Source organism: Rattus norvegicus, chromosome X (assembly GCF_021556685.1).
Source record: "Rattus norvegicus strain SHRSP/BbbUtx chromosome X, alternate assembly SHRSP_T2T, whole genome shotgun sequence".
Lineage (NCBI taxonomy): Eukaryota > Metazoa > Chordata > Mammalia > Rodentia > Muridae > Rattus > Rattus norvegicus.
The window spans coordinates 159,203,006-159,229,332 of record NC_141554.1 but is presented as its reverse complement, the minus strand read 5'-3'; the positions used below and the strand labels follow the sequence as shown (position 1 = coordinate 159,229,332).

Here is a 26,327-nt window from a genome sequence, read left to right as displayed (position 1 = left end):
ATGTGCGTGCATGTGTATTATTACATTAGTTACTAGTGGATATTTTTACTTTCTGCTTTTTACCCATCTGGTTCTGAGACTATCGAAACCACAATTTGGCTTTGAAAATATCTTTGTCTTTATTTTCTCACTTACTGTTGCTTTTAAAAAACATTTTCTTGAGTTGTTTCTCCTTTGGTCTTAATAACAATGACAGTGAATAATAATGTAGTTCTGTATTTATGTAAAATTACATACTATACCATGTAACTTTGAGTTCATTTTCACTTGAAATACAAAGTTTTGCTTAGCTTAACTTCCTTAATATTTGTATTGGGAATAGTCTTTCAAATATCAGTAGTATTATCTTTTTTTCTATTCAATTACGCTAATTGTGGTATTTGATTTTATTTTTTGCTGAGCTTTTACTAGCTTAATTTGTGGAAAATTGAATTCTGATGTAATTTCCTTCAACAATTCAGGTGTATTTCAAAGAATAATGTCACCTTTGGGTCTTATATATGGTGTTTCAGAGGAGAGACTATGTCTTGCATAGTCCAAAAGTATTTATCACAATCCAACCTTTACTTTTGTGTGTGTGTGTGCATGTGTCACATGTATTCAGGTGCCAATGGAGGGTCAAAGAGGATGTTAGATTTCTGGAGTTACAGATGGTTGTGGGTGCTGGGAGCTGAACCTGTATCCTTTGGAAGAACAGTAAGCACTCTTTATCACTGAGACATCTCTTCAGTCCCTAGCATCCACTCTAAATACCAGTGTTTATAATACTATTACCTTCAGACATTATAATTTGACTTTCTACCTCATTATAATTGCAAACCAAACATTATTCTCATGCTGTCTTTTTCATTTATTTCTCCTTTTTAATAAGTAATCTAAAGAAAATGTATTTGGAATTACATTAATTCAGAGGATTTAGTTCTCAAATATAGAAGTTGCTGAATCAAAAGCCACAAAAGGGATCCAATAGAAATAAGCATGATTTATATGAAGCAGTGTTTGAATGAAGTGTTGTTAGGAAATAACCAGAAGATTAGAGAATGTTAGAGGAGAATGCAATTAAAGGGTGGGGCATAAAGCAAGATGCCATGGAAACTGGTTAGTATTGTCCCTGTTAGTGAACAAAAATATTTTCAACTTTCTCCTTGTCAATCCTGTTTTAAGCCTGTTTTATATACAGGAGTTAAAAATCTGAGGATAGGGTTACAGGGTCGATTCTGCAAACTACTTCATTCATATATATGAATATGCTGTGTAGCTAATTCAGATAATTGTGGAATTTTCTTCATACCATTCATCACCTAGGAGAACATAGACTTCATATGAATTGATCTATTATTTCTGACATTCCTGGTCTAGTTTTGGCTGTTTTGTTCCCATGGAATGGTGCCTGGCATATAAGATGGTGCTTCATAAGTTTTGGGTTAAAGAGAAGAAGAGAAGTTTTAGTAGATTTACAGGTAAAAATACTTGACAGCTATAGACCACTGTAGATTACACATTAAATGTGGTGCCTTAGTTTATATTCAATTTAGTTCCCTTAGATATCACTATAACCTATATGGTAATATTATAACTATCAATGTTTTATAGGTTATAATATTGAGTCATACAATTTTCCCAATATCAGATTTCTAGTGGCTTATCAAGGATAATGACTGAATGACAGTGCTTTGAGGCTAGGTAGGATTGCACAGCCTTAGAAGAAACTCTAGTGACAACCTAGGGCAAATAATTGATAGTTCGTTTTGTAGTATCTGGCAAAATTCTAGCAGATATAACCTCAGACTATAAAAACAAAGGAGTTGTTGGTAAAATTAAACATGATCTGGTTGCTAAGTAATGAGATAAATATATTTTAGGGATTCCAGTGGAAGTTTGCCTGTATCTGTGTTATGTCCACAGCAGTTTCTAAAATGTTCATAAGATGAACTTATGTTGAATGGGATCTATCAGTATATTCATATTGGCATCAGCATATTATGTATATGACTTTATCTATTCTTTATAGTCCTTATGATGCCAAATCTAATTTTCATTGAAGAAGGGGACCTCTTTAAAACCTAACACAGGAGAATTTGTCAGTTCCCAATAGCCTCTGGATCAAGTAGTTTGCAAAGTCTACCCTGTAACCCCATCTTTCATAGCATTTTATTTCATTTAGGGTTCTGCCTGTGACACGATAACATCCGTTTATTCATTTGCTGTTCTTAAAATACCTGTTATTTGTCAGGCGCTCAGCTATGTTATTACTCATGCAGAAAGCCCTCTGTTGTATTGGCAAGTTCTGGATGCACAGATTCAATCAACCACAGATTGAAAATATTTTTAAAAATCACGTCTGTGCTGAATATGTGCAGACATTTCCCATAGATTCAACCAATGATAGACTGAAAATATTTTAAAAGTTCATGTCTGTGCTGATTATGTGTAGATATTTTTCTCATTATTTCTTCAGCAATATAATGATGCATTGAATTAACATTATATTATGTATATGCATGATCTAGAGAGATGATTTAAACTATTTAGGAGGATGTGCATAGATTCTAGGCAAATGCTGTGCCTTTCTATGTAAGAGACTTGGGTGTCTGAAGATGCTTTATATTTGGGAATCCTGAAATGAACCCCTCGTAGATACCAAGGAAGAATTATATAACTATGAGTAAAATTAAAAATCATAGTTCATATTGACCTTAAACTCTACTGTGGACAAGGACAATAACAAAACGAAATTGCAAAAGTGATATTTCAATAAAAACTTGAAGATCTCAAGGGAACAAACATTCTGGAAATTGTATAAAAGCATTTTATAGAGCTCTAGTTGGGATATATTATAGCAGCATAAATGCATTTTGGTAGAAGCATGTCTGACATTGCAATGGCTTGCAAGAAACCCACAGTGGTTGAAGTAAAGTGCCTAGTATGGTGGTAGGCTAGGGTCAGGTTTGCAAACTAATGTATGCAGTTTATCCTGAGCACATCTACCCTTATTCCTCTTTTCAACTCTTTCCAGGTACCTCCAACTTATCTCCTTCAGAACTTCATATTTTATTTTGTAAATGCTTATTAATTTTTATAATCCTTCTTGTTATTATTCATAAAACTATCTTTGTGTTTTTAAAATTAATTATATGCTTTTTAAAAATCTTGAAAATTGCATATTTATTTAACTGTGAACAAAAATATGCATATATTTTATTTCTTTACTTTTTGATATTACAATATAATTACATCATGTTTGTTTTCACCTTTCTTTTTCCAAACCCTTACTAGGTTATCACTTGCTCTCCTTTAAATCCATGGCATTTTTTCCTTCAGTGTTTGTTGTGGTTGTTTGTGTTAGTGGTAGTGTGTGCATGTGTGCATGCATGTGTGTGTGTGTGTGTGTGTGTATGTGTGTGTGTGTGTGTGTGTGTGTATGTGTGTAGTCGGCTCTGAAAACATACAAGCAATATTATACATAGTGAGACTTTTGAATTAAGAAATTGCCAGCTTTGGACAAAGTGAAATGTGATCTAACTTAGCAACTTAAAAGTTTACCTTGCTTGCTATGTGGAGAACAGATTTACTGCTTACGTGGGTAAGGACAGTCTTTTATTTTGCTAAGAGGTAATGAAGTGGGTTGTATTGGAGGAGATTACTCCTGGCTTTATTCTGGATATATTTCATTCAGAACAGAGTAACAGTTGAGTTGCTGAGAGATTAAATGCAGACTATGAATGCAAAAGAAGCAGAGAATGGCATCGAAGTTTGCACACTGAGCAAATGAAAGGGTGAAAATGCTACCAAAGGCAGGAGAAAATTGTATGAGAATCAGAACTGTTTAGGTGTGTGGAGGATATCAGAATGTCATGTTGAACAATACCTCGGAGTCCATATGACCTTAGTCTTCTATTTGCTGTACTCTTATGACCATGCACCATTCTTGTTTCCATCTTGCAATGTGGCTGATTGGCTTTATCACACAAATTTAAAAATAAATATAACATTCTACTTTCTTTCATTGAATCTTAGTTTTTTGAAGGTTCATAGCATTATATGTTGCACAGCTGTAATTGACAGTTCATTCACCTTGAGTTTGTACATTTTAATTTTATATTCACACATTATAAAAAATTGTTTAATATAGTTACTATTACCCTAAAATCACCATTTTTCACTACAACCACTCTTAATGTATATCTTGACAATCTTCGCTAGTGAACAAAATAACCATGGCTGCCCAATCATGAGCACTTTGAGTTTTTGTTTCCTTTTCATAATTATATACTGTCATGCCTACTTGCTCCTATGTCATGTTGCCTAAGTCCTGAGTTTCTTTACGATAATGCACATACTATGTTCCTATATCATCATGGTTGAGGACAAGTATACTAAATACCTCATGGGTCTCAAAGTTTTCAGTTTATTCACAATGCTCATATGAAAAAAATCACCACATGTATTTTAAACATTTTGGTTATTTTTTCACAATCATTTTCTGTGTCTGTGTGATGGTTATCTTAACATGTGCCTTGGGTACATGTTCATCTAATGCTTACTGCTAATGTGAAACATTTCTCTAGCCATACACCAGACATGAGTTCTGCTTTATGAATATTTGCTAACTTTAGCAGCAGGCTTCTTAGTTTTTTCCCCTAGCTATAGTTAAAATACCTTAGCATAAAATGTGCCTTCTTAAATGTTTATTATAAAATAGTAGCTCTCCCCCTCTCCCACTTTCTCCCTGTCTCCCTGTTTCCCTCTCTTTCCTTCCTTCCTTCCTTCCTTCCTTCCTTCCTTCCTTCCTTCCTTCCTTCCTTCCTTCCTTCCTTCCTTCCTTCCTTCCCCCCTCTCTTCCTTCCCCCCTCTCTGTCTGTCTCAGACAGGGTCTCTCTACATAACCCATCTTGGAACTCTATGTATTCCAGGTTAGTCTCAAATTCATAGAGATCCACATGTTTCTGCCTCCCAAAGATGTGTGCCAACATATCTTGTCTCATCTTAACCATTTTTAATTACATAATTGAGAAATCTTGAAATATCCACATTGTTGCCAGTAATTTAATTGCATGTTTTAATCATATATCATGTCTTTGTGCATATGTTTTTGGTTTGTTCATTTTTTGTGTGTACATTGTGCTAATTTGATCTATTCTTACAATGTGTACTAATCAAGCAAGTATAATAAACATTTTTATAATCAACATCTGATCACTATTATGTACTGGAAATTTTATATTTGTCTAGTCATTTGGAAAAATATCATAGATGGTTTGAATGCATGATTATACTACTATCAGAGAAGGCTTGATGCCCCAGTGTAGGGGAATGATATGGTTGTGGGGTGGGAGAGGGTGGGTTGGGGGAACACCCTCATGGAGGCAGGTGAACAGGGTTGGAATGGGAGGATTTCCCCAAGGGAAACTGGGAAGGGGGATGACATTTGAAATGTAAATAAACAAAACAACCAATAACAAAGAAAGCAAGAAGTTTCTCTCCTCCATGCTTTCATATTCCTTACTTATCTTCTTTTTTTCCCTTTTTTTCTTTTTTTCTTTATTAACTTGAGTATTTATTTACATTTCGATTGTTATTCCCTTTCCCGGTTTCCGGGCCAACATCCCCCTAACCCCTCATCCTCCCTTTTCTATATGGGTGTTCCCCTCCCCATCCTCCTCCCATTACTGCCCTCCCCTCAACAATCACGTTCACTGGGGGTTCAGTCTTAGCAGGACCAAGGGCTTCCCCTTCCACTGGTGCTCTTACTAGGCTATTCATTGCTACCTATGAGGTTAGAGTCCAGGGTCAGTCCATGTATAGTCTTTAGGTAGTGGCTTAGTCCCTGGAAGCTCTGGTTGGTTGGCATTGTTGTTCATATGGGGTTTCGAGCCCCTTCAAGTTCTTCCAGTCCTTTCTCTGATTCCTTCAACGGGGGTCCCGTTCTCAGTTCAGTGGTTTGCTGCTGGCATTCATCTATGTATTTGCTGTATTCTGGCTGTGTCTCTCAGGACAGATCTACATCTGGTTCCTGTCAGCCTGCACTTCTTTGCTTCATCCATCTTGTCTAACTGGGTGGCTGTATATGTATGGGCCACATGTGGGCCAGGCTCTGAATGGGTGTTCCTTCTGCCTCTGTTTTAATCTTTGCCTCTCTATTCCCTGCCAAGGGTATTCTTGTTCCCCTTTTAAAGAAGGAGTGAAGCATTCACATTTTGATCATCCGTCTTGAGTTTCATTTGTTCTAGGCATCTAGTGTAATTCAAGCATTTGGGCTAATAGCCACTTATCAATGAGTGCATACCATGTGTGTTTTTCTGTGATTGGGTTACCTCACTCAGGATGATATTTTCCAGTTCCAACCATTTGCCTACGAATTTCATAAAGTCATTGTTTTTGATAGCTGAGTAATATTCCATTGTCCAGATGTACCATATTTTCTATATCCATTCCTCTGTCGAAGGGCATCTGGGTTCTTTCCAGCTTCTGGCTATTATAAATAAGGCTGCTATGAACATAGTGGAGCATGTGTCTTTTTTATATGTTGGGGCATCTTTTGGGTGTATGCCAAGAGAGGTATAGCTGGGTCCTCAGGTAGTTCAATGTCCAATTTTCTGAGGAACCTCCAGACTGATTTCCAGAATGGTTGTACCAGTCTGCAATCCCACCAACAATGGAGGAGTGTTCCTCTTTCTCCACATCCTCCCCAGCATCTGTTGTCACCTGAGTTTTTGATCTTAGCCATTCTCACTGGTGTGAGGTGAAATCTCAGGGTTGTTTTGATTTGCATTTCCCTTATGACTAAAGATGTTGAACATTTCTTTAGGTGTTTCTCAGCCATTCGGCATTCCTCATCTGTGAATTCTTTGTTCAGCTCTGAACCCCATTTTTTAATAGGGTTATTTGTTTCCCTGCGGTCTAACTTCTTGAGTTCTTTGTATATTTTGGATATAAGGCCTCTATCTGTTGTAGGATTGGTAAAGATCTTTTCCCAATCTGTTGGTTGCCATTTTGTCCTAACCATAGTGTCCTTTGCCTTACAGAAGCTTTGCAGTTTTATGAGATCCAATTTGTCGATTCTTGATCTTAGAGCATAAGCCATTGGTGTTTTGTTCAGGAAATTTTTTCCAGTGCCCATGTGTTCCAGATGCTTCCCTAGTTTTTCTTCTATTAGCTTGAGTGTGTCTGATTTGATGTGGAGGTCCTTGATCCACTTGGACTTAAGCTTTGTACAGGGTGATAAGCATGGATCGATCTGCATTCTTCTACATGTTGACCTCCAGTTGAACCAGCACCATTTGCTAAAAATGCTATCTTTTTTCCATTTGGTGGTTTTGGCTCCTGTGTCAAAAATCAAGTGACCATAGGTGTGTGGGTTCATTTCTGGGTCTTCAGTTCTATTCCATTGGTCTATCTGTCTGTCTCTGTACCAATACCATGCAGTTTTTATCACTATTGCTCTGTAATACTGCTTGAGTTCAGGGATAGTGATTCCCCCTGAAGTCCTTTTATTGTTGAGGATAGCTTTAGCTATCCTGGGTTTTTTGTTATTCCAGATGAATTTGCAAATTGTTCTGTCTAACTCTTTGAAGAATTGGATTGGTATTTTGATGGGGATTGCATTGAATCTGTAGATTGCTTTTGGTAAAATGGCCATTTTTACTATATTAATCCTGCCAATCCATGAGCATGGGAGATCTTTCCATCTTCTGAGGTCTTCTTCAATTTCCTTCTTCAGTGTCTTGAAGTTCTTATTATACAGATCTTCTACTTGCTTGGTTAAAGTCACACCGAGGTACTTTATATTATTTGGGTCTATTATGAAGGGTGTCATTTCCCTAATTTCTTTCTCGGCTTGTTTCTCTTTTGTATAGAGGAAGGCAACCGATTTATTTGAGTTAATTTTATACCCAGCCACTTTGCTGAAGTTGTTTATCAGCTTTAGTAGTTCTCTGGTGGAACTTTTGGGATCACTTAAATATACTATCATATCATCTGCAAATAGTGATATTTTGACTTCTTCTTTTCCGATCTGTATCCCCTTAATCTCCTTTTGTTGTCTGATTGCTCTGGCTAGAACTTCAAGAACTATATTGAATAAGTAGGGAGAGAGTGGGCAGCCTTGTCTAGTCCCTGATTTTAGTGGGATTGCTTCAAGTTTCTCTCCATTTAGTTTAATGTTAGCAACTGGTTTGCTGTATATGGCTTTTAATATGTTCAGGTATGGGCCTTGAATTCCTATTCTTTCCAGGACTTTTATCATGAAGGGGTGTTGAATTTTGTCAAATGCTTTCTCAGCGTCTAATGAAATGATCATGTGGTTTTGTTCTTTCAGTTTGTTTATATAATGGATCACGTTGATGGTTTTCCGTATATTAAACCATCCCTGCATGCCTGGGATGAAGCCTACTTGGTCATGGTGGATGATTGTTTTGATGTGCTCTTGAATTCGGTGTGCCAGAATTTTGTTGAGTATTTTTGCGTCGATATTCATAAGGGAAATTGGTCTGAAGTTCTCTTTCTTTGTTGTGTCTTTGTGTGGTTTAGGTATAAGTGTAATTGTGGCTTCGTAGAAGGTATTCGGTAGTGATCCATCTGTTTCAATTTTGTGGAATAGTTTGGATAATATTGGTATGAGGTCTTCTATGAAAGTTTGATAGAATTCTGCACTAAACCCGTCTGGACCTGGGCTCTTTTTGGTTGGGAGACCTTTAATGACTGCTTCTATTTCCTTAGGAGTTATGGGGTTGTTTAACTGGTTTATCTGTTCCTGATTTAACTTCGATACCTGGTATCTGTCTAGGAAATTGTCCATTTCCTGAAGATTTTCAAGTTTTGCTGAATATAGGTTTTTATAGTAAGATCTGATGATTTTTTGAATTTCCTCTGAATCTGTAGTTATGTCTCCCTTTTCATTTCTGATTTTGTTAATTTGTACGCACTCTCTGTGTCCTCTCGTTAGTCTGGCTAAGGGTTTATCTATCTTGTTGATTTTCTCAAAGAACCAACTTTTCGTTCTGTTGATTCTTTCTATGGTCCTTTTTGTTTCTACTTGGTTGATTTCAGCTCTGAGTTTGATTATTTCCTGCCTTCTACTCCTCCTGGGTGTATTTGCTTCTTTTTGTTCTAGAGCTCTTAGGTGTGCTGTCAAGGCATTGTTTTATTTTCATTGCTTCCCATTCTGTTCTTGTTACTGCAAATGTCAGGATTTCATGCCTTATGCCTAAATAGTATTCCACTATAGAAGTATATACTACTTTATTTATCCACTCATCTATCAAGACATCTAGGTTGGCCCAGTATTGTTTTAGCTTTTATAAATAAATGCCAACAAATGTTAAGTACAAGTTTATGGTACAATATCTCATTTCCTTTGAGTATATACTCAGTAGTAGAATTGATTGATCATATATAATATCTACTTTTGTTTTGGCAGAACCACTATAGATTTTCTTATATCGATTGTATTAATTTATAATCCTACCAACAGTATACAAATAATCCCCTGGCTTTTGCACCATGGATGAGAGGTTTTTTTGTTTGTTTGTTTATTTTGATGATGGTCATTCTAAAGTTAAATGCTACCTAATTATCTTAGTTCTGATTCAAATTTCCCTGATGGTCAATGAAATAAAACATTTTCCTTTTAATTTCTGGCTCGGTGTATGTCTCTTTAGTTATAAAGTCCACATTTTTAGTTCCTTATATACGTTTGGATGTCAGTTCTTTGTTATCAAACATATATTTTCCCATTCTGTAATTGTCTTTTAATTTGTTGTCTTTTCTTTGTTATCTAGTAGTGTATTTTTTGTTTTTGTTGTTTTTACTTTTGTGGCTTGTGGGAGGAATTATTGTAAACTATTGGTAGGATTGTAAATTAATATAATCACTATGGAAAACAATACAGAGTTTCTTTCAAAACAAAGATAGATATTTTAGTTGAACAATCAGTCCTACCTCTATATATTCAAAGGAAATGAGATCTTTGCACCAAAAAACTTGAGTTCTGCATTTATTATATCCTGAAAGTGAATATATCCAATTCTCCAAATATTCTTTTGTCTTGGGAGTATACAACTTATTGGTTATGATTTTCAGACAGATATGATAACTAAATGGTTTTATGAAAATGGGTTTAGGAAAATAAATCCCTTCTCACATACCACAATAACAATATTTGCTAACAAAATGGTCTTTGGAGGGCACATATCATGCCCAACCCCTTTGCTTTATGTGTTTATATGTATATGATGCATAATGGTGACTTACACATGTTTGCTACTTATGATATCACATGATATTTGCCTTCTTATGCATCATATTTGAACATTGATCATTGACAATTCATTTGTGTAAACTGTTAATATTCTCTTTATCCAAGATTGTTACTTGTGCATCTTGAACAGGCATCATGGTCAAGTATTTATGTATTTTATTCTGTGATTTATTATACATTCTGAGCTTTCTTTTCTTTCTTTTTTTTTATTAACTTGAGTATTTCTTATATACATTTCGAGTGTTATTCCCTTTCCCGGTTTCCGGGCAAACATCCCCCTCCACCCTCCCCTTCCTTATGGGTGTTCCCCTCCCAACCCTCCCCCCATTGCCGCCCTCCCACCATAGACTAGTTCACTGGGGGTTCAGTCTTAGCAGGACCCAGGGCTTCCCCTTCCACTGGTGCTCTTACTAGGATATTCATTGCTACCTATGGGGTCAGAGTCCAGGGTCAGTCCATGTATAGTCTTTAGGTAGTGGCTTAGTCCCTGGAAGCTCTGGTAGCTTGGCATTGTTGTACTTTTGGGGTCTCGAGCCCCTTCAAGCTCTTCCAGTTCTTTCTCTGATTCCTTCAATAGGGGACCTATTCTCAGTTCAGTGGTTTGCTGCTGGCATTCGCCTCTGTATTTGCTGTATTCTGGCTGTATCTCTCAGGAGCAATCTACATCCGGCTCCTGTCGGTCTGCACTTCTTTGCTTCATACATCTTGTCTAATTGGGTGGCTGTATATGTATGGGCCACATGTGGGGCAGGCTCTGAATGGGTGTTCCTTCAGTCTCTGTTTTAATCTTTGCCTCTCCCTTCCCTGCCAGGGGTATTCTTTTTCCTCATTTAAAGAAGGAGTGAAGCATTCACATTTTGATCATCCGTCTTGAGTTTCGTTTCTTCTAGGGATCTAGGGTAATTCAACCATTTGGGCTAATAGCCACTTATCAGTGAGTGCATACCATGTATGTCTTTCTGTGATTCGGTTAGCTCACTCAGGATGATATTTTCCAGTTCCAACCATTTGCCTACGAATTTCATAAACTCGTTGTTTTTGATACCTGAGTAATATTCCATTGTGTAGATGTACCACATTTTCTGTATCCATTCCTCTGTTGAAGGGCATCTGGGTTCTTTCCATTTTCTGGCTATTATAAATAAGGCTGCGATGAACATAGAGGAGCACGTGTCTCTTTTATATGTTGAGGCATCTTTTGGGTATATGCCCAAGAGAGGTATAGCTGGATCCTCAGGCAGTTCAATGTCCAATTTTCTGAGGAACCTCCAGACTGATTTCCAGAATGGTTGTACCAGTCTGCAATCCCACCAACAATGGAGGAGTGTTCCTCTTTCTCCACATCCTCGCCAGCATCTGCTGTCCCCTGAGTTTTTGATCTTAGCCATTCTCACTGGTGTGAGGTGAAATCTCAGGGTTGTTTTGATTTGCATTTCCCTTATGACTAAAGATGTTGAACATTTCTTTAGGTGTTTCTCAGCCATTCGGCATTCCTCAGCTGTGAATTCTTTGTTTAGCTCTGAGCCCCATTTTTAATAGGGTTATTTGTTTCCCTGCGGTCTAACTTCTTGAGTTCTTTGTATATTTTGGATATAAGGCCTCTATCTGTTGTAGGATTGGTAAAGATCTTTTCCCAATCTGTTGGTTGCCATTTTGTCCTAACCACAGTGTCCTTTGCCTTACAGAAGCTTTGCAGTTTTATGAGATCCAATTTGTTGATTCTTGATCTTAGAGCATAAGCCATTGGTGTTTTGTTCAGGAAATTTTTTCCAGTGCCCATGTGTTCCAGATGCTTCCCTAGTTTTTCTTCTGTTAGCTTGAGTGTGTCTGATTTGATGTGGAGGTCCTTGATCCACTTGGACTTAAGCTTTGTACAGGGTGATAAGCATGGATCGATCTGCATTCTTCTACATGTTGCCCTCCAGTTGAACCAGCACCATTTGCTGAAAATGCTATCTTTTTTCCATTGGATGGTTTTGGCTCCTTTGTCAAAAATCAAGTGACCATAGGTGTGTGGGTTCATTTCTGGGTCTTCAGTTCTATTCCATTGGTCTATCTGTCTGTCTCTGTACCAATACCATGCAGTTTTTATCACTATTGCTCTGTAATACTGCTTGAGTTCAGGGATAGTGATTCCCCCTGAAGTCCTTTTATTGTTGAGGATAGCTTTAGCTATCCTGGGTTTTTTGTTATTCCAGATGAATTTGCAAATTGTTCAGTCTAACTCTTTGAAGAATTGGATTGGTATTTTGATGGGGATTGCATTGAATCTGTAGATTGCTTTTGGTAAAATGGCCATTTTTACTATATTAATCCTGCCAATCCATGAGCATGGGAGATCTTTCCATCTTCTGAGGTCTTCTTCAATTTCTTTCCTCAGTGTCTTGAAGTTCTTATTGTACAGATCTTTTACTTGCTTGGTTAAAGTCACACCGAGGTACTTTATATTCTTTGGGTCTATTATGAAGGGTGTCGTTTCTCTAATTTCTTTCTCGGCTTGTTTCTCTTTTGTATAGAGGAAGGCAAGTGATTTATTTGAGTTAATTTTATACCCAGCCACTTTGCTGAAGTTGTTTATCAGCTTTAGTAGTTCTCTGGTGGAACTTTTGGGATCACTTAAATATACTATCATGTCATCTCCAAATAGTGATATTTTGACCTCTTCTTTTCCGATCTTTATCCCCTTGATCTCCTTTTGTTGTCTGATTGCTCTGGCTAGAACTTCAAGAACTATATTGAATAAGTAGGGAGAGAGTGGGCAGCCTTGTCAAGTCCCTGATTTTAGTGGGATTGCTTCAAGTTTCTCTCCATTTAGTTTAATGTTAGCAACTGGTTTGCTGTATACGGCTTTTACTATGTTTAGGTATGGGCCTTGAATTCTTATTCTTTCCAGGACTTTTATCATGAAGGGGTGTTGAATTTTGTCAAATGCTTTCTCAGCATCTAATGAAATGATCATGTGGTTCTGTTCTTTCAGTTTGTTTATATAATGGATCACGTTGATGGTTTTCCGTATATTAAACCATCCCTGCATGCCTGGGATGAAGCCTACTTGGTCATGGTGGATGATTGTTTTGATGTGCTCTTGAATTCGGTTTGCCAGAATTTTATTGAGTATTTTTGCGTCAATATTCATAAGGGAAATTGGTCTGAAGTTCTCTTTCTTTGTTGTGTCTTTGTGTGGCTTAGGTATAAGAGTAATTGTGGCTTCGTAGAAGGAATTCGGTAGGGGTCCATCTGTTTCAATTTTGTGGAATAGTTTGGATAATATTGGTATGAGGTCTTCTATGAAGGTTTGATAGAATTCTGCACTAAACCCGTCTGGACCTGGGCTCTTTTTGGTTGGGAGACCTTTAATGACTGCTTCTATTTCCTTAGGAGTTATGGGGTTGTTTAACTGGTTTATCTGTTCCTGATTTAACTTCGATACCTGGTATCTGTCTAGGAAATTGTCCATTTCCTGAAGATTTTCAAATTTTGTTGAATATAGGTTTTTATAGTAAGATCTGATGATTTTTTGAATTTCCTCTGAATCTGTAGTTATGTCTCCCTTTTCATTTCTGATTTTGTTAATTTGTACGCACTCTCTGTGTCCTCTCGTTAGTCTGGCTAAGGGTTTATCTATCTTGTTGATTTTCTCAAAGAACCAACTTTTCGTTCTGTTGATTCTTTCTATGGTCCTTTTTGTTTCTACTTGGTTGATTTCAGCTCTGAGTTTGATCATTTCCTGCCTTCTACTCCTCCTGGGTGTATTTGCTTCTTTTTGTTCTAGAGCTTTTAGGTGTGCTGTCAAGCTGCTGACATATGCTCTTTCCTGTTTCTTTCTGCAGGCACTCAGCGCTATGAGTTTTCCTCTTAGCACAGCTTTCATTGTGTCCCATAAGTTTGGGTATGTTGTACCTTCATTTTCATTAAATTCTAAAAAGTTTTTAATTTCTTTCTTTATTTCTTCCTTGACCAGGTTATCATTGAGTAGAGCATTGTTCAATTTCCACGTATATGTGGGCATTCTTCCCTTATTGTTATTGAAGACCAGTTTTAGGCTGTGGTGGTCCGATAGCACGCATGGGATTATTTCTATCTTTCTGTACCTGTTGAGGCCCGTTTTTTGACCAATTATATGGTCAATTTTGGAGAAAGTACCATGAGGAGCTGAGAAGAAGGTATATCTTTTTGCTTTAGGATAGAATGTTCTGTAAATATCCGTTAAGTCCATTTGGCTCATGACTTCTCTTAGTCTGTCGACATCACTGTGTAATTTCTGTTTCCATGATCTGTCCATTGATGAGAGTGGGGTGTTGAAATCTCCCACTATTATTGTGTGAGGTGCAATGTGTGTTTTGAGCTTTAGTAAGGTTTCTTTTACGTATGCAGGTGCCCTTGTATTTGGGGCATAGATATTTAGGATTGAGAGTTCATCTTGGTGGATTTTTCCTTTGATGAATATGAAGTGTCCTTCCTTATCTTTTTTGATGACTTTTAGTTGAAAATTGATTTTATTTGATATTAGAATGGCTACTCCAGCTTGCTTCTTCTGACCATTTGCTTGGAAAATTGTTTTCCAGCCTTTCACTCTGAGGTAGTGTCTGTCTGTCTTTGTCTCTGAGGTGTGTTTCCTGTAGGCAGCAGAATGCAGGGTCCTCGTTGCGTATCCAGTTTGTTAATCTATGTCTTTTTATTGGGGAGTTGAGGCCATTGATATTGAGAGATATTAAGGAATAGTGATTATTGTTTCCCTTTATATTCATATTTGGATGTGAGGTTATGTTTGTGTGCTTTCATTCTCTTTGTTTTGTTGCCAAGACGATTAGTTTCTTGCTTCTTCTAGGGTATAACTTGCCTCCTTATGTTGTGCTTTACCATTTATTATCCTTTGTAGTGCTGGATTTGTAGAAAGATATTGTGTAAATTTGGTTTTGTCATGGAATATCTTGGTTTCTCCATCAATGTTAATTGAGAGTTTTGCTGGATACAGTAACCTGGGCTGGCATTTGTGTTCTCTTAGTGTCTGTATGACATCAGTCCAGGATCTTCTGGCCTTCATAGTTTCTGGCGAGAAGTCTGGTGTGATTCTGATAGGTCTGCCTTTATATGTTACTTGACCTTTTTCCCTTACTGCTTTTAATATTCTTTCTTTATTTTGTGCGTTTGGTGTTTTGACAATTATGTGACGGGAGGTGGTTTTTTTTCTGGTCCAATCTATTTGGAGTTCTGTAGGCTTCTTGTATGTCTATGGGAATCTCTTTTTTTAGGTTAGGGACGTTTTCTTCTATGATTTTCTTTTCTTTTTTTTTTTTTTTTTTTTTTTTTTTCAGAGCTGGGGACCGAACCCAGGGCCTTGCGCTTGCTAGGCAAGCGCTCTACCACTGAGCTAAATCCCCAACCCCTTCTTCTATGATTTTGTTGAAGATATTTACTGGTCCTTTGAGCTGGGAGTCTTCACTCTCTTCTATACCTATTATCCTTAGCTTTGATCTTCTCATTGAGTCCTGGATTTCCTGTATGTTTTGGACCAGTAGCTTTTTCCGCTTTACATTATCTTTGACAGTTGAGTCAATGATTTCTATGGAATCTTCTGCTCCCGAGATTCTCTCTTCCATACTTGTATTCTGTTGGTGAATCTTGTATCTACAGCTCCTTGTCTCTTCTTTTGGTTTTCTATATCCAGGGTTGTTTCCATGTGTTCTTTCTTGATTGCTTCTATTTCCATTTTTAATTCCTTCAACTGTTTGATTGTGTTTTCCTGGAATTCTTTCAGGGATTTTTGTGTCTCCTCTCTATGGGCTTCTACTTGTTTATTTATGTTTTCCTGGAATTCTTTCAGGGATTTTTGCGATTCTTTCAGGCATTTTTGCGATTCCTCTCTGTAGGCTTCTACTTGTTCTCTAAGGGAGTTCTTCATGTCTTTCTTGAAGTCCTCCAGCATCATTATCAAAAATGATTTTGAAACTAGATCTTGCTTTTCTGGTGTGTTTGGATATTCCATGTTTGTTTTGATGGGAGAATTGGGCTCCGATGGTGTCATGTAGTCTTGGTTTCTGTTGCTTGTGTTCCTGCGCTTGCCTCTCGCCATCAGATTATCTCTAGTGTTACTTTGTTCTGCTATTTCTGACAGTGGCTAGACTGTCCTATAAGCCTGTGTGTCAGGAGTGCTGTAGACCTGTTTTCCTCTCTTTCAGTCAGTTATGGGGACAGTGTTCTGCTTTCGGGCGTGTAGTTTTTCCTCTCTACAGGTCTTCAGTTGTTCCTGTGGGCCTGCGTCTTGAGTTCACCAGGCAGCTTTCTTGCAGCAGAAAATTTGGTCTTACCTGTGGTCCTGAGGCTCAAGTTCGCTCGTGGGGTGCTGCCCACGGGCTCTCTGCAGCGGCAGCAACCAGGAAGACCTGTGCCGCCCCTTCCGGGAGCTTCAGTGCACCAGGGTTCCAGATGGTCTTTGGCTTTTTCCTCTGGCGTCCGAGATGTGTGTGCAGAGAGCAGTCTCTTATGGTTTCCCAGGCTTGTCTGCCTCTCTGAAGGTTCAGCTCTCCCTCCCACGGTATTTGGGTGCAGAGAACTGTTTATCCGGTCTGTTTCCTTCTGGTTCTGGTGGTGTCTCAGGCACAGGGGTCCTGCCGCTCCTGGGCCCTCCCCCACGGGAGCCCAGAGGCCTTATACAGTTTCCTCTTGGGCCAGGGATGTGGGCAGGGGTGAGCAGTGTTGGTGGTCTCTTCTGCTCTGCAGCCTCAGGAGTGCCCACCTGACCAGGCAGTTGGGTCTCTCTCTCCTGAGCTTTATTTTCTATCATCAATGATGTCTGGTTTTGTGGAGTAGCAATCAGATCATATATTATGATTACCTAAGAGCTAGCCTTTGTTATATGATCATAAATAATTAGGGTGTGCTCAGGCCCTCTGAACATTTGAGCATAAACCATGTATGCTGTTTTTGCCCAGCATTGTCTAATAATGTAAGTATATTTTATTTCTTACATGGTATGGTCATTCATATAAAATGGCCAACAACTCTTTTAAAGTTTATGAACCATTAATTGTATGCCAACTATATAAGTTTAACTTAAGAAATAGTGTTTTGTGAAATAAAAAAAAAATTGAATTTACCAGTATCATCCTAAGAGCTAATACCATGATGATTCTCATGTCTGATGTACACATTGGGTCATATCAGAAGTCCATGTAATTCAGCAGTATGATTCTTCATATACCTGTACCATATCCATTAGATAGCCTAGAATAGGACACAATCATTCTCTTGCAAGGCTAGAGTACATTTAAAAGGAGCCTTATTCTTTGGATAGTGGTTGTGCATACTTTTAATCCCAGCACTCCTTAGGCAGAATATTTCTCCAGATGGGATATCTTTGATTGATAGGTCTTTTACTTAAGATTTCCTTAAAATGTTTCATATACTTCTACTGTCTCTGAAAATTAATCTACTAATATGACTTTAAAATATTAGCTTTGGTCTGGAATGCTTCGTGTCTCAAATTAAAATAACAAGCACAATTTGATTGGCTTTTATCTTTTTTCTATTTTTCTTTTTTCTTTTTTTCGGAGCTGGGGACGGAACCCAGGGCCTTGCGCTTGCTAGGCAAGCACTCTACCACTGAGCTAAATCCCCAACCCTGATTGGCTTTTTTCTTAACCTTACATCTTGTATACATTTTTTTATCTTATAGAGTCCATGAAACAATTCTTGCCTTCTGTATATACTTCAAACCACTAATTTTAATCATTGGTATAATTTGATAATTGAAGAATGTCTGTGCTGTGCAGCTAGGCTTATATTTCTCTTATGTTGCTACCCCTTCTTAAAGGAGCTGACCTGTCCTTGAGGGACAGGTCTTTATAGGGTGATGCATTCTTATTCAAGACACATCATAATGTATCACTCAGCATTTTTTCCTACCTTGGGAACTCATTTGTCTACTCAAGGCTTGCTATATTTTGAAAATTTGTTTATCTCTAGTAAGATGGGAAACAATCTTTATAATGTCATAAAGGGACTTTGGATCTTACTATTGTAGTTTTTGCAGTGTTATATAGCTAACTAGACCGAAGTCCTCTGTGATGTGAAAAATCAAAGATGTTGGTCAGAGAAACAGAATGGAGACATGAGAAACTATCTTTACAAACTATTTGTAATTTTTATTGTATTTTATGAGTATTTTGGCTATATGTATGTCTTTGCACTGTGTATGTACCTGGTATGCACAGACACCAGGGGAGGATGGCAGGGACTCTGGAACTCAGCTTTATAGTCAGTTGTGAGCTACCTTGTGGGTACTGAGTGTTGAACATGGGTCCTCTGAAAGAGTAACTTAAGCCCTGGACCATCTCTGCAACTTCACAGCAGCCTATTTTAAGCTCTTATATTACAAGAGGTAACTGAGGCTTAGGGAAGTTCTACAACTCACCCAGTCATGCAGGAAGCCAAGGAAAGTGATGCAGCTGATTACTTTCCTACATGAGATTTGTTCTGCCTTTTGCTAGTCTTGGGAGAATTCTGGTATTTTCAGAAGAAGTGCATATTGGGAATGAATATTTTAACCTTGATTAGGTTGGGAATATCAAATAACTGCGTGAATTCTAGACAGACTAAGTAATTTCAAACCTTTCTAACCCTCTTCCCCCCCTTTGTTTTCTACACTTTTGTTGGTCCTTTTCCCAGTACTGTGAATCTCACAGGTCTCTCCAAGTTGCTGTCTAAGAAGATGATAACCACACAAATGTGGCACTTCTATGTGACCAGAGTTGGACTTCTTCTTCTGATTAGTATTCTACCTGGAACCACTGGCCAAGGGGAGTCAAGACGACAAGAACCTGGGGACTTTGTGAAGCAAGATATTGGAGGGTAAGAAAACTTATTCCTTGGAAAAAATATGTAATGCTCTGAGTGCTTTCCTCCCAATTTTCCCCCCAGAGGTCCTAAAATACCCTGATCACCAGTAATTAGACATTACATTGCATTTGGAAAACAAAACAAAACATCAGATCAAACTGTTACTTTTGAAAGAAAATTTGAGCTTCCTCTTGGATGACTCTTAAGATGATATTGTGTGATTAACATTATCTACTCTCTTTTAGATTTGTAACCTGACCCCTTTTGGGGATCTTGTCTATTTAGCATTTAAACATGATCATTAATCTCTTATCCTAATATCTTCATTATAGAAAATTTCTCAAGTATTTGCCCATCCTCACATCTATATTTCTTGAAGAAATAATATTCTTATTATCTATACATTCCTCTCACCCAGTATTATACCTCTTGATGTCTAAATACTGACTACAGGATTAGAAGGCAACTTCTGTAATTAAGATGGTTAAAGTTAACTCTGTTGGTCAAATGAACAATCATATAATTCTGCTAATCTCTTTTGGAACAAGTAGCAGTATTTAACGGATTTTCCTTCCTTAACTTCTTTCTGTAGTGCAATGAAACATGCATATATAAACATACATAAATATGCCCATAGTATAAATATAATTCTTTCTTTGATTTATCTTTGACACACATCCTGAGTGTTTAGGTTAGGTTCTCTAAAGTACAACATCACTCAATGTCTTTTGAGAAAGTGATTTATTGTCAAAAGAACATTAAGTGGGTAAGGACAGCAACATATAGAAAGGAGGAAATGAAAAGGAACATAGTAACATAAATGTCAGAGCATTACATTTTATTTTCCATTTCTAATTTCTTTTATATCTATATCCAACCTTTTGTTTAACATGCCCTCTTAGGTATTCCACAAACTCCTCAAGCTAAGCCTGTCTAAAGTATCCCCTCTCATCCTTTCCCTAAGAGCAAACATAATAAAACAACCCTTTTCTCTTTTTCATGTTTGAGTCCATAATGCTACCATGTATCCAGTTGTTTAAGCCAGAAAATTATAGTCATCTTTGTCAATTTTCTATCTTTCCTCTCCAAATTGAAGCACTTTACAAATCTGCAATTTTTACCCTCCATGTCTCTTGAATTATTTTATTTTCCTTTACTAGCCCAGTTTTCCTCAATGCTGTTTTCTACTTACTCCAGCAAGAGCTTCTAGTTAGCTTACTGCCTGGAACTTTGCTCTCATTCATCTCTAATCTGTAGCCATTTTCTTCTATAATGCAAGATAAATCATATATTTGAAGAATTTCTTAGTCCTCCTGCTTAAACTTGGTGTTCTTCAGCATTTACTACCTTCTTTTTTTCAGGTTTATTAATTTATGTTTAGTGATATAAAACATGTTTATTTTATTTTAAAATATTTTAGTTTAAATATAATTACATTACTTTGTTTTTCAGCCTCTCCTCAGTCCTCTCATTTCAACTCCTTCCACATCCTTCTTCTCAAATTGATAGAATCTTCTTCCCTAATTACTAGTGTGTTTGTGCCCAAGTATATAAATATAACCTGCTTAGTCTCTTTTATTGTTTATATATGCTTTCACTTTGTGTTGGACAACCAATTAAAGGGTTCATCCCTAGGAAAGGCTAACTCTCCCACTGTCAGCAGTCTTCTGTTGCCTGTAGTTCTTTCTCCAGGAATGTGGCCACTTGACATTCCCCTCTTTCTACATTGTCATGACCATTGATATTCCTATTATAGTCTTTGTTCTAAAAATGCAGCCATTTTTAGAATAAACTGTTTCACATCAGACTTCCCAATATTCTGAATTTTACAATCTTATTGTTCCTCTTTCTTAATGTTCCCTGAGACATACCAAATTCTTATGTCATATGAGTGCTATCACTGCTAGAAATGACTCCTTAGGCCAAGGATACTTTAGTATTGTCATATTGTTTTTATTTGAAACAGTTATTCAAACTGCTTTCATTTGGGTTTTCATTTATTTGTTTTTTACTTTCATTTTATCAGCATGTATTTAAAGGAGTTATTAATGACATTTGCAAACATGTATATATTTTGTTTATCAACTCCATTGCCTTATCCTGCTTCTATATATGTATTCTTACCAGCTCCTTTGCTCTTCACGAATGGAATATCTTTTGCTTTCATATATTTGAAAATCTAGTTTCCACACATAAAAGAAAACAACTAATATTTATCTTTTTGATTCTGAGTTATAGTTATTTTCTACCTTGATATTGCCCCTTTATTATTTTTTTACATTTGACTATTGTCTAATATTCTTAGAATTAGAATATGTTCCATATTATTTTTTGAGGTTGATTATTTGAATGTGGTATGTCTCTTTCTATCTTTTATCAGCATTACACAGTAAGCTCTGGCATTAAGGGATACTGGACCCATGTTCATACAATTTTGGCATATTTGATTACTTGAGTTTGATTTCCCTGGGCTAACATAGGTGTTCTAAATGAGGTAGACATTCCAAATGAATGAACATCACCTCTTCAAGACTTAAAGCTTTTACAGTTTCACTTAGGGAATCAGGTTTTTAAAATGCATTACATATTTTCCTATAATCTTAGAGATTTTGAACAGAATAGTTTATTTTCCTGGTAAATTTTTGTTCTTATAAAGGCATTTATTATATTTCTCCAACAGCTAGCTGCTTTTTATTTTTATCCTTAGTGTTGTCACCTTTCCTGTTTATATTGTTTTCTAACTTCCTGCTCAAACTTAGAAAAACAGATATTCAAACATTTTAGCAATTATGTTCAATAGGAGGAAAAGAAATCCTGAAACAGCACAGTAATGTGTTTGGTTTTAAAGCAAGGCAAAGTGACAGCATATTTCTTGAATTAGAGACCTTTTCCTGTTTATTCTCTTTCAAGTTAAAAATAATTCATGCTTTGTACAAAGGAGACTAGTAAAGACTTGATTCTGGATATTAAATTTGGCATTCTTTACATATTTTAGAAATAAATGAACTAGCTCAACTTAAAATACATGGTGCATATGACAGTTCTCATAGTTAAGAGAGCTATTGTTTGCTTTTGTTTGTTTCCACGTCCTCTTAATTATACATTTAAAGAAATCTATTTGCTGTATTATTTTATGCTTTATTGTATCAAATCTCCCAAGCAGAATATTCTAGCAGCTTTGACAATCAACAATGGCCTATTGAATAATATTTCATTTAAATCAAATGTTAATATCAATGATTCTCATTGTTTGTTGTTTATAAACCAGACTATGGGCAGAAGGCTGTAATACAGAACACTGCCTAATAATTTGTATTTGATCAAATATTCCAGATCATTATACTATAAGGAACTTTGATAAATACTTTGGGAAGACAGTTAATGTTTTCTAATAATACCAGATCCTGGAGCCTCAGTAGGGAAGATGTTGAAAAACCTATGTACAACATCTAATTTAATCTCTCATTTTATACTCAAATTAACTGAGATCAAGAAATAAATTATTTCCTAAGACCTTGTAGCAAGTTAATAGAAAAGTCAGTTTTCTGATACTCTGTTGTGTAACAATTTTTTTCTGAGATAAAAATCTTTAATCTTCGAGGCAAGCTTGTTACAAAATAAACTATCATTAAAAAGGGAGGAATCACTATCCCTGAACTCAAGCAGTATTACAGAGCAATAATGATAAAAACTGCATGGTATTGGTACAGAGACAGACAGATAGACCAATGGAATAGAATTGAAGACCCAGAAATGAACCCACACACATATGGTCACTTGATTTTTGACAAAGGAGCCAAAACCATCAAATGGAAAAAAGATAGCATTTTCAGCAAATGGTGCTGGTTCAACTGGAGGTCAACATGTAGAAGAATGCAGATCGATCCATCCTTATCACCCTGTACAAAGCTTAAGTCCAAGTGGATCAAGGACCTCCACATCAAAGCAGACACACTCAAACTAATAGAAGAAAAACTAGGGAAGCATCTGGAACACATGGGCACTGGAAAAAATTTCCTGAACAAAACACCAATGGCTTACGCTCTAAGATCAAGAATTGACAAATGGGATCTCATAAAACTGCAAAGCTTCTGTAAGGCAAAGGAAAGGACACTGTGGTTAGGACAAAACGGCAACCAACAGATTGGGAAAAGATCTTTACCAATCCTACAACAGATAGAGGCCTTATATCCAAAATATACAAAGAACTCAAGAAGTTAGACCACAGGGAAACAAATAACCCTGTTAAAAAATGGGGCTCAGAGCAGCAAACCACTGAACTGAGAATAGGTCCCCTATTGAAGGAATCAGAGAAAGAACTGGAAGAGCTTGAAGGGGCTCGAGACCCCAAAAGTACAACAATGCCAAGCAATCAGAGCTTCCAGGGACTAAGCCACTACCTAAAGACTATACATGGACTGACCCTGGACTCTGACCCCATAGGTAGCAATGAATATCCTAGTAAGAGCACCAGTGGAAGGGGAAGCCCTGGGTCCTGCTAAGACTGAACCCACAGTGAACTAGTCTATGGGGGGAGGGCGGCAATGGGGGGAGGGTTGGGAGGGGAACACCCATAAGGAAGGGGAGGGGGGAGGGGGATGTTTGCCCGGAAACCGGGAAAGGGAATAACACTCGAAATGTATATAAGAAATACTCAAGTTAATAAAAAAAAAATGGGGCTCAGAGCTAAACAAAGAATTCACAGCTGAGGAATGCCGAATGGCGGAGAAACACCTGAAGAAATGTTCAACATCTTTAGTCATAAGGGAAATGCAAATCAAAACAACCCTGAGATTTCACCTCACACCAGTGAGAATGGCTAAGATCAAAAACTCAGGGGACAACAGATGCTGGCGAGGATGTGGAGAAAGAGGAACACTCCTCCATTGTTGGTGGGATTGCAAACTGGTACAACCATTCTGGAAATCAGTCTGGAGGATCCTCAGAAAATTGGACATTGAACTGCCTGAGGATCCAGCTATACCTCTCTTGGGGATATACCCAAAAGATGCCCCAACATATAAAAAAGACACGTGCTCCACTATGTTCATTGCAGCCTTATTTATAATAGCCAGAAGCTGGAAAGAACCCAGATGCCCTTCAACAGAGGAATGGATACAGAAAATGTGGTACATCTACACAATGGAATATTACTCAGCTATCAAAAACAACGACTTTATGAAATTCGTAGGCAGATGGTTGGAACTGGAAAATATCATCCTGAGTGAGCTAACCCAAACGCAGAAAGACGTAAGTGGCTATTAGCCCAAATGCTTGAATTACCCTAAATGCCTAGAACAAATGAAACTCAAGACAGATGATCAAAATGTGAATGGTTCACTCCTTCTTTAAAAGGGGAACAAGAATACCCTTGGCAGGGAAGAGAGAGGCAAAGATTAAAACAGAGACTGAAGGAACACCCATTCAGAGTCTGCCCCACATGTGGCCCATGCATATACAGCCATCCAATTAGACAAGATGGATGAAGCAAAGAAGTGCAGACCGACAGGAGCCGGATGTAGATCGCTCCTGAGAGACACAGTCAGAATACAGCAAATACAGAGGCGAATGCCAACAGCAAACCACTGAACTGAGAATAGGACCCCCGTTGAAGGAATCAGAGAAAGAACTGGAAGATCTTGAAGGGGCTCGAGACCCCATATGTACAACAATGCTAAGCAACCAGAGCTTCCAGGGACTAAGCCACTACCTAAAGACTATACATGGACTGACCCTGGACTCTGACCTCATAGGTAGCAATGAATATCCTAGTAAGAGCACCAGTGGAAGGGGAAGCCCTGGGTCCTGCTAAGACTGAACCCCCAGTGAACTAGACTGTTGGGGGGAGGGGGACAATGGGGGGAGGGTGGGGAGGGGAACACCGATAAGAAAGGGGAGGGGGGAGGGGGATGTTTGCCCGGAAACTGGGAAAGGGAATAACACTCGAAATGTATATAAGAAATACTCAAGTTAATAAAAAAAAAAAAAGGGAGGCAAAACAAGAGTGTGTTCTGAAGACAGGTGAAACCTTATATCCTTTACAGATGTTCATCAAGGTTAGGAAGTTGAATAATTTAATACCTCAGGACATCCCTGAACCTGACTCGATTCACTAAGCTCTACCCTTTCTTAGAATGCATAATTTGTAAAGGGCTAAGATGCCCTCAGACAAATGAAACGCCTGGAAAAAGGAGAGACTAACTCAACTGGTTGGAAGAGGCTCAGACCAGCAAGTTGAGTTGTCTGTAGTTTGAATAGCGTGCTTCACGTTTCCAGCGTTTTTGAACTGTTTCCCCTGTTGGGATGGTTTTTTGTGATACTAATATCTTTAAGTCATGTTTTGCTCTTGCAAGTAACTCCTATTAAACTCATTAGTTCACTAAGTTGTACTTAGGTGGTATCCATATTTTTGTCTGTTTAACCATCATGTAAGTGTACTTTTCTTACATGATTGTCTATTAGTTCTCTAGTGGTTTGACAGAATATGAGTACCCAATGAATATTATATTGAGGTTTTATAGTTTGTTGAGTCAGTCGAGCTCTCAAATGAGGCACTTCATTGGAGACTATTTGAAGAAGGTGAATTTGAAAGGTAGTGTAGTTATAAGGAATATATGAATACTGAAGACCTCAAAGAAAATACATGACAGGTCCTGTAATGAATGGTTTCTTATGAAATATGGGGATCTTTGGTTGAGGAAAAGAAGGACCTGAGATTTGAGAGGAGAGCCCAGCAATTGTGAACTTAAATTTTACCTTTCTTTATGTGGCTTTTAGCCATAGTGGACAAACTAAATTAAAAATTCAGATGACCAAGGAGCCATATGTTAGAATTCTAGAAAGATAAAAAAGTGAAAATTATATCAGGTACTGTGTATGGTGGTGCATGCCTGTAATCTCAGCACTTGGGAGATAGGAGCAGGAGGATTAAAAGTTTTATACATGGTCTGAGTTATATGAGACTCTGCCTCAAAAATTTTTTCCAGGAGTGTAAATGAAAAAATATTGGAGAGTAGGCCTCATACTTGCACAGGTCAATGCGCCTTAGAATCTGTGATCTAGAGAGATGTAACACTTATATTGGCACAGTTTTTTTTTTCTGCCTCAAGATTGTACAGTAGTGATAATGGTGATGGCTGATATTTTAAATTGAAGAGAAGATAGTGGGGGAACTTCTTTATTTCTTTTTACATAACATAGCCTGACTTAGTGTCATCTTACCAAAGATGAA

At 37.4% G+C, this 26,327-nt stretch overlaps 1 protein-coding gene across 2 annotated transcripts in view; it reads left to right on the top strand.

Annotated features, from left to right (window-relative positions):
- Window positions 1–26,327, top strand: part of Gabra3 (gamma-aminobutyric acid type A receptor subunit alpha 3) — a 240,372-nt gene that overhangs the window by 75,234 nt on the left and 138,811 nt on the right. For both annotated transcript variants that reach the window (XM_087599124.1, NM_017069.3), the window contains exon 2: window positions 18,926–19,108. In XM_087599124.1, coding sequence (XP_087455250.1) covers window positions 18,969–19,108 — 140 coding nt within the window. In that variant the 5' untranslated portion in view covers window positions 18,926–18,968. The remainder of the gene's footprint in view (window positions 1–18,925; window positions 19,109–26,327) is intronic.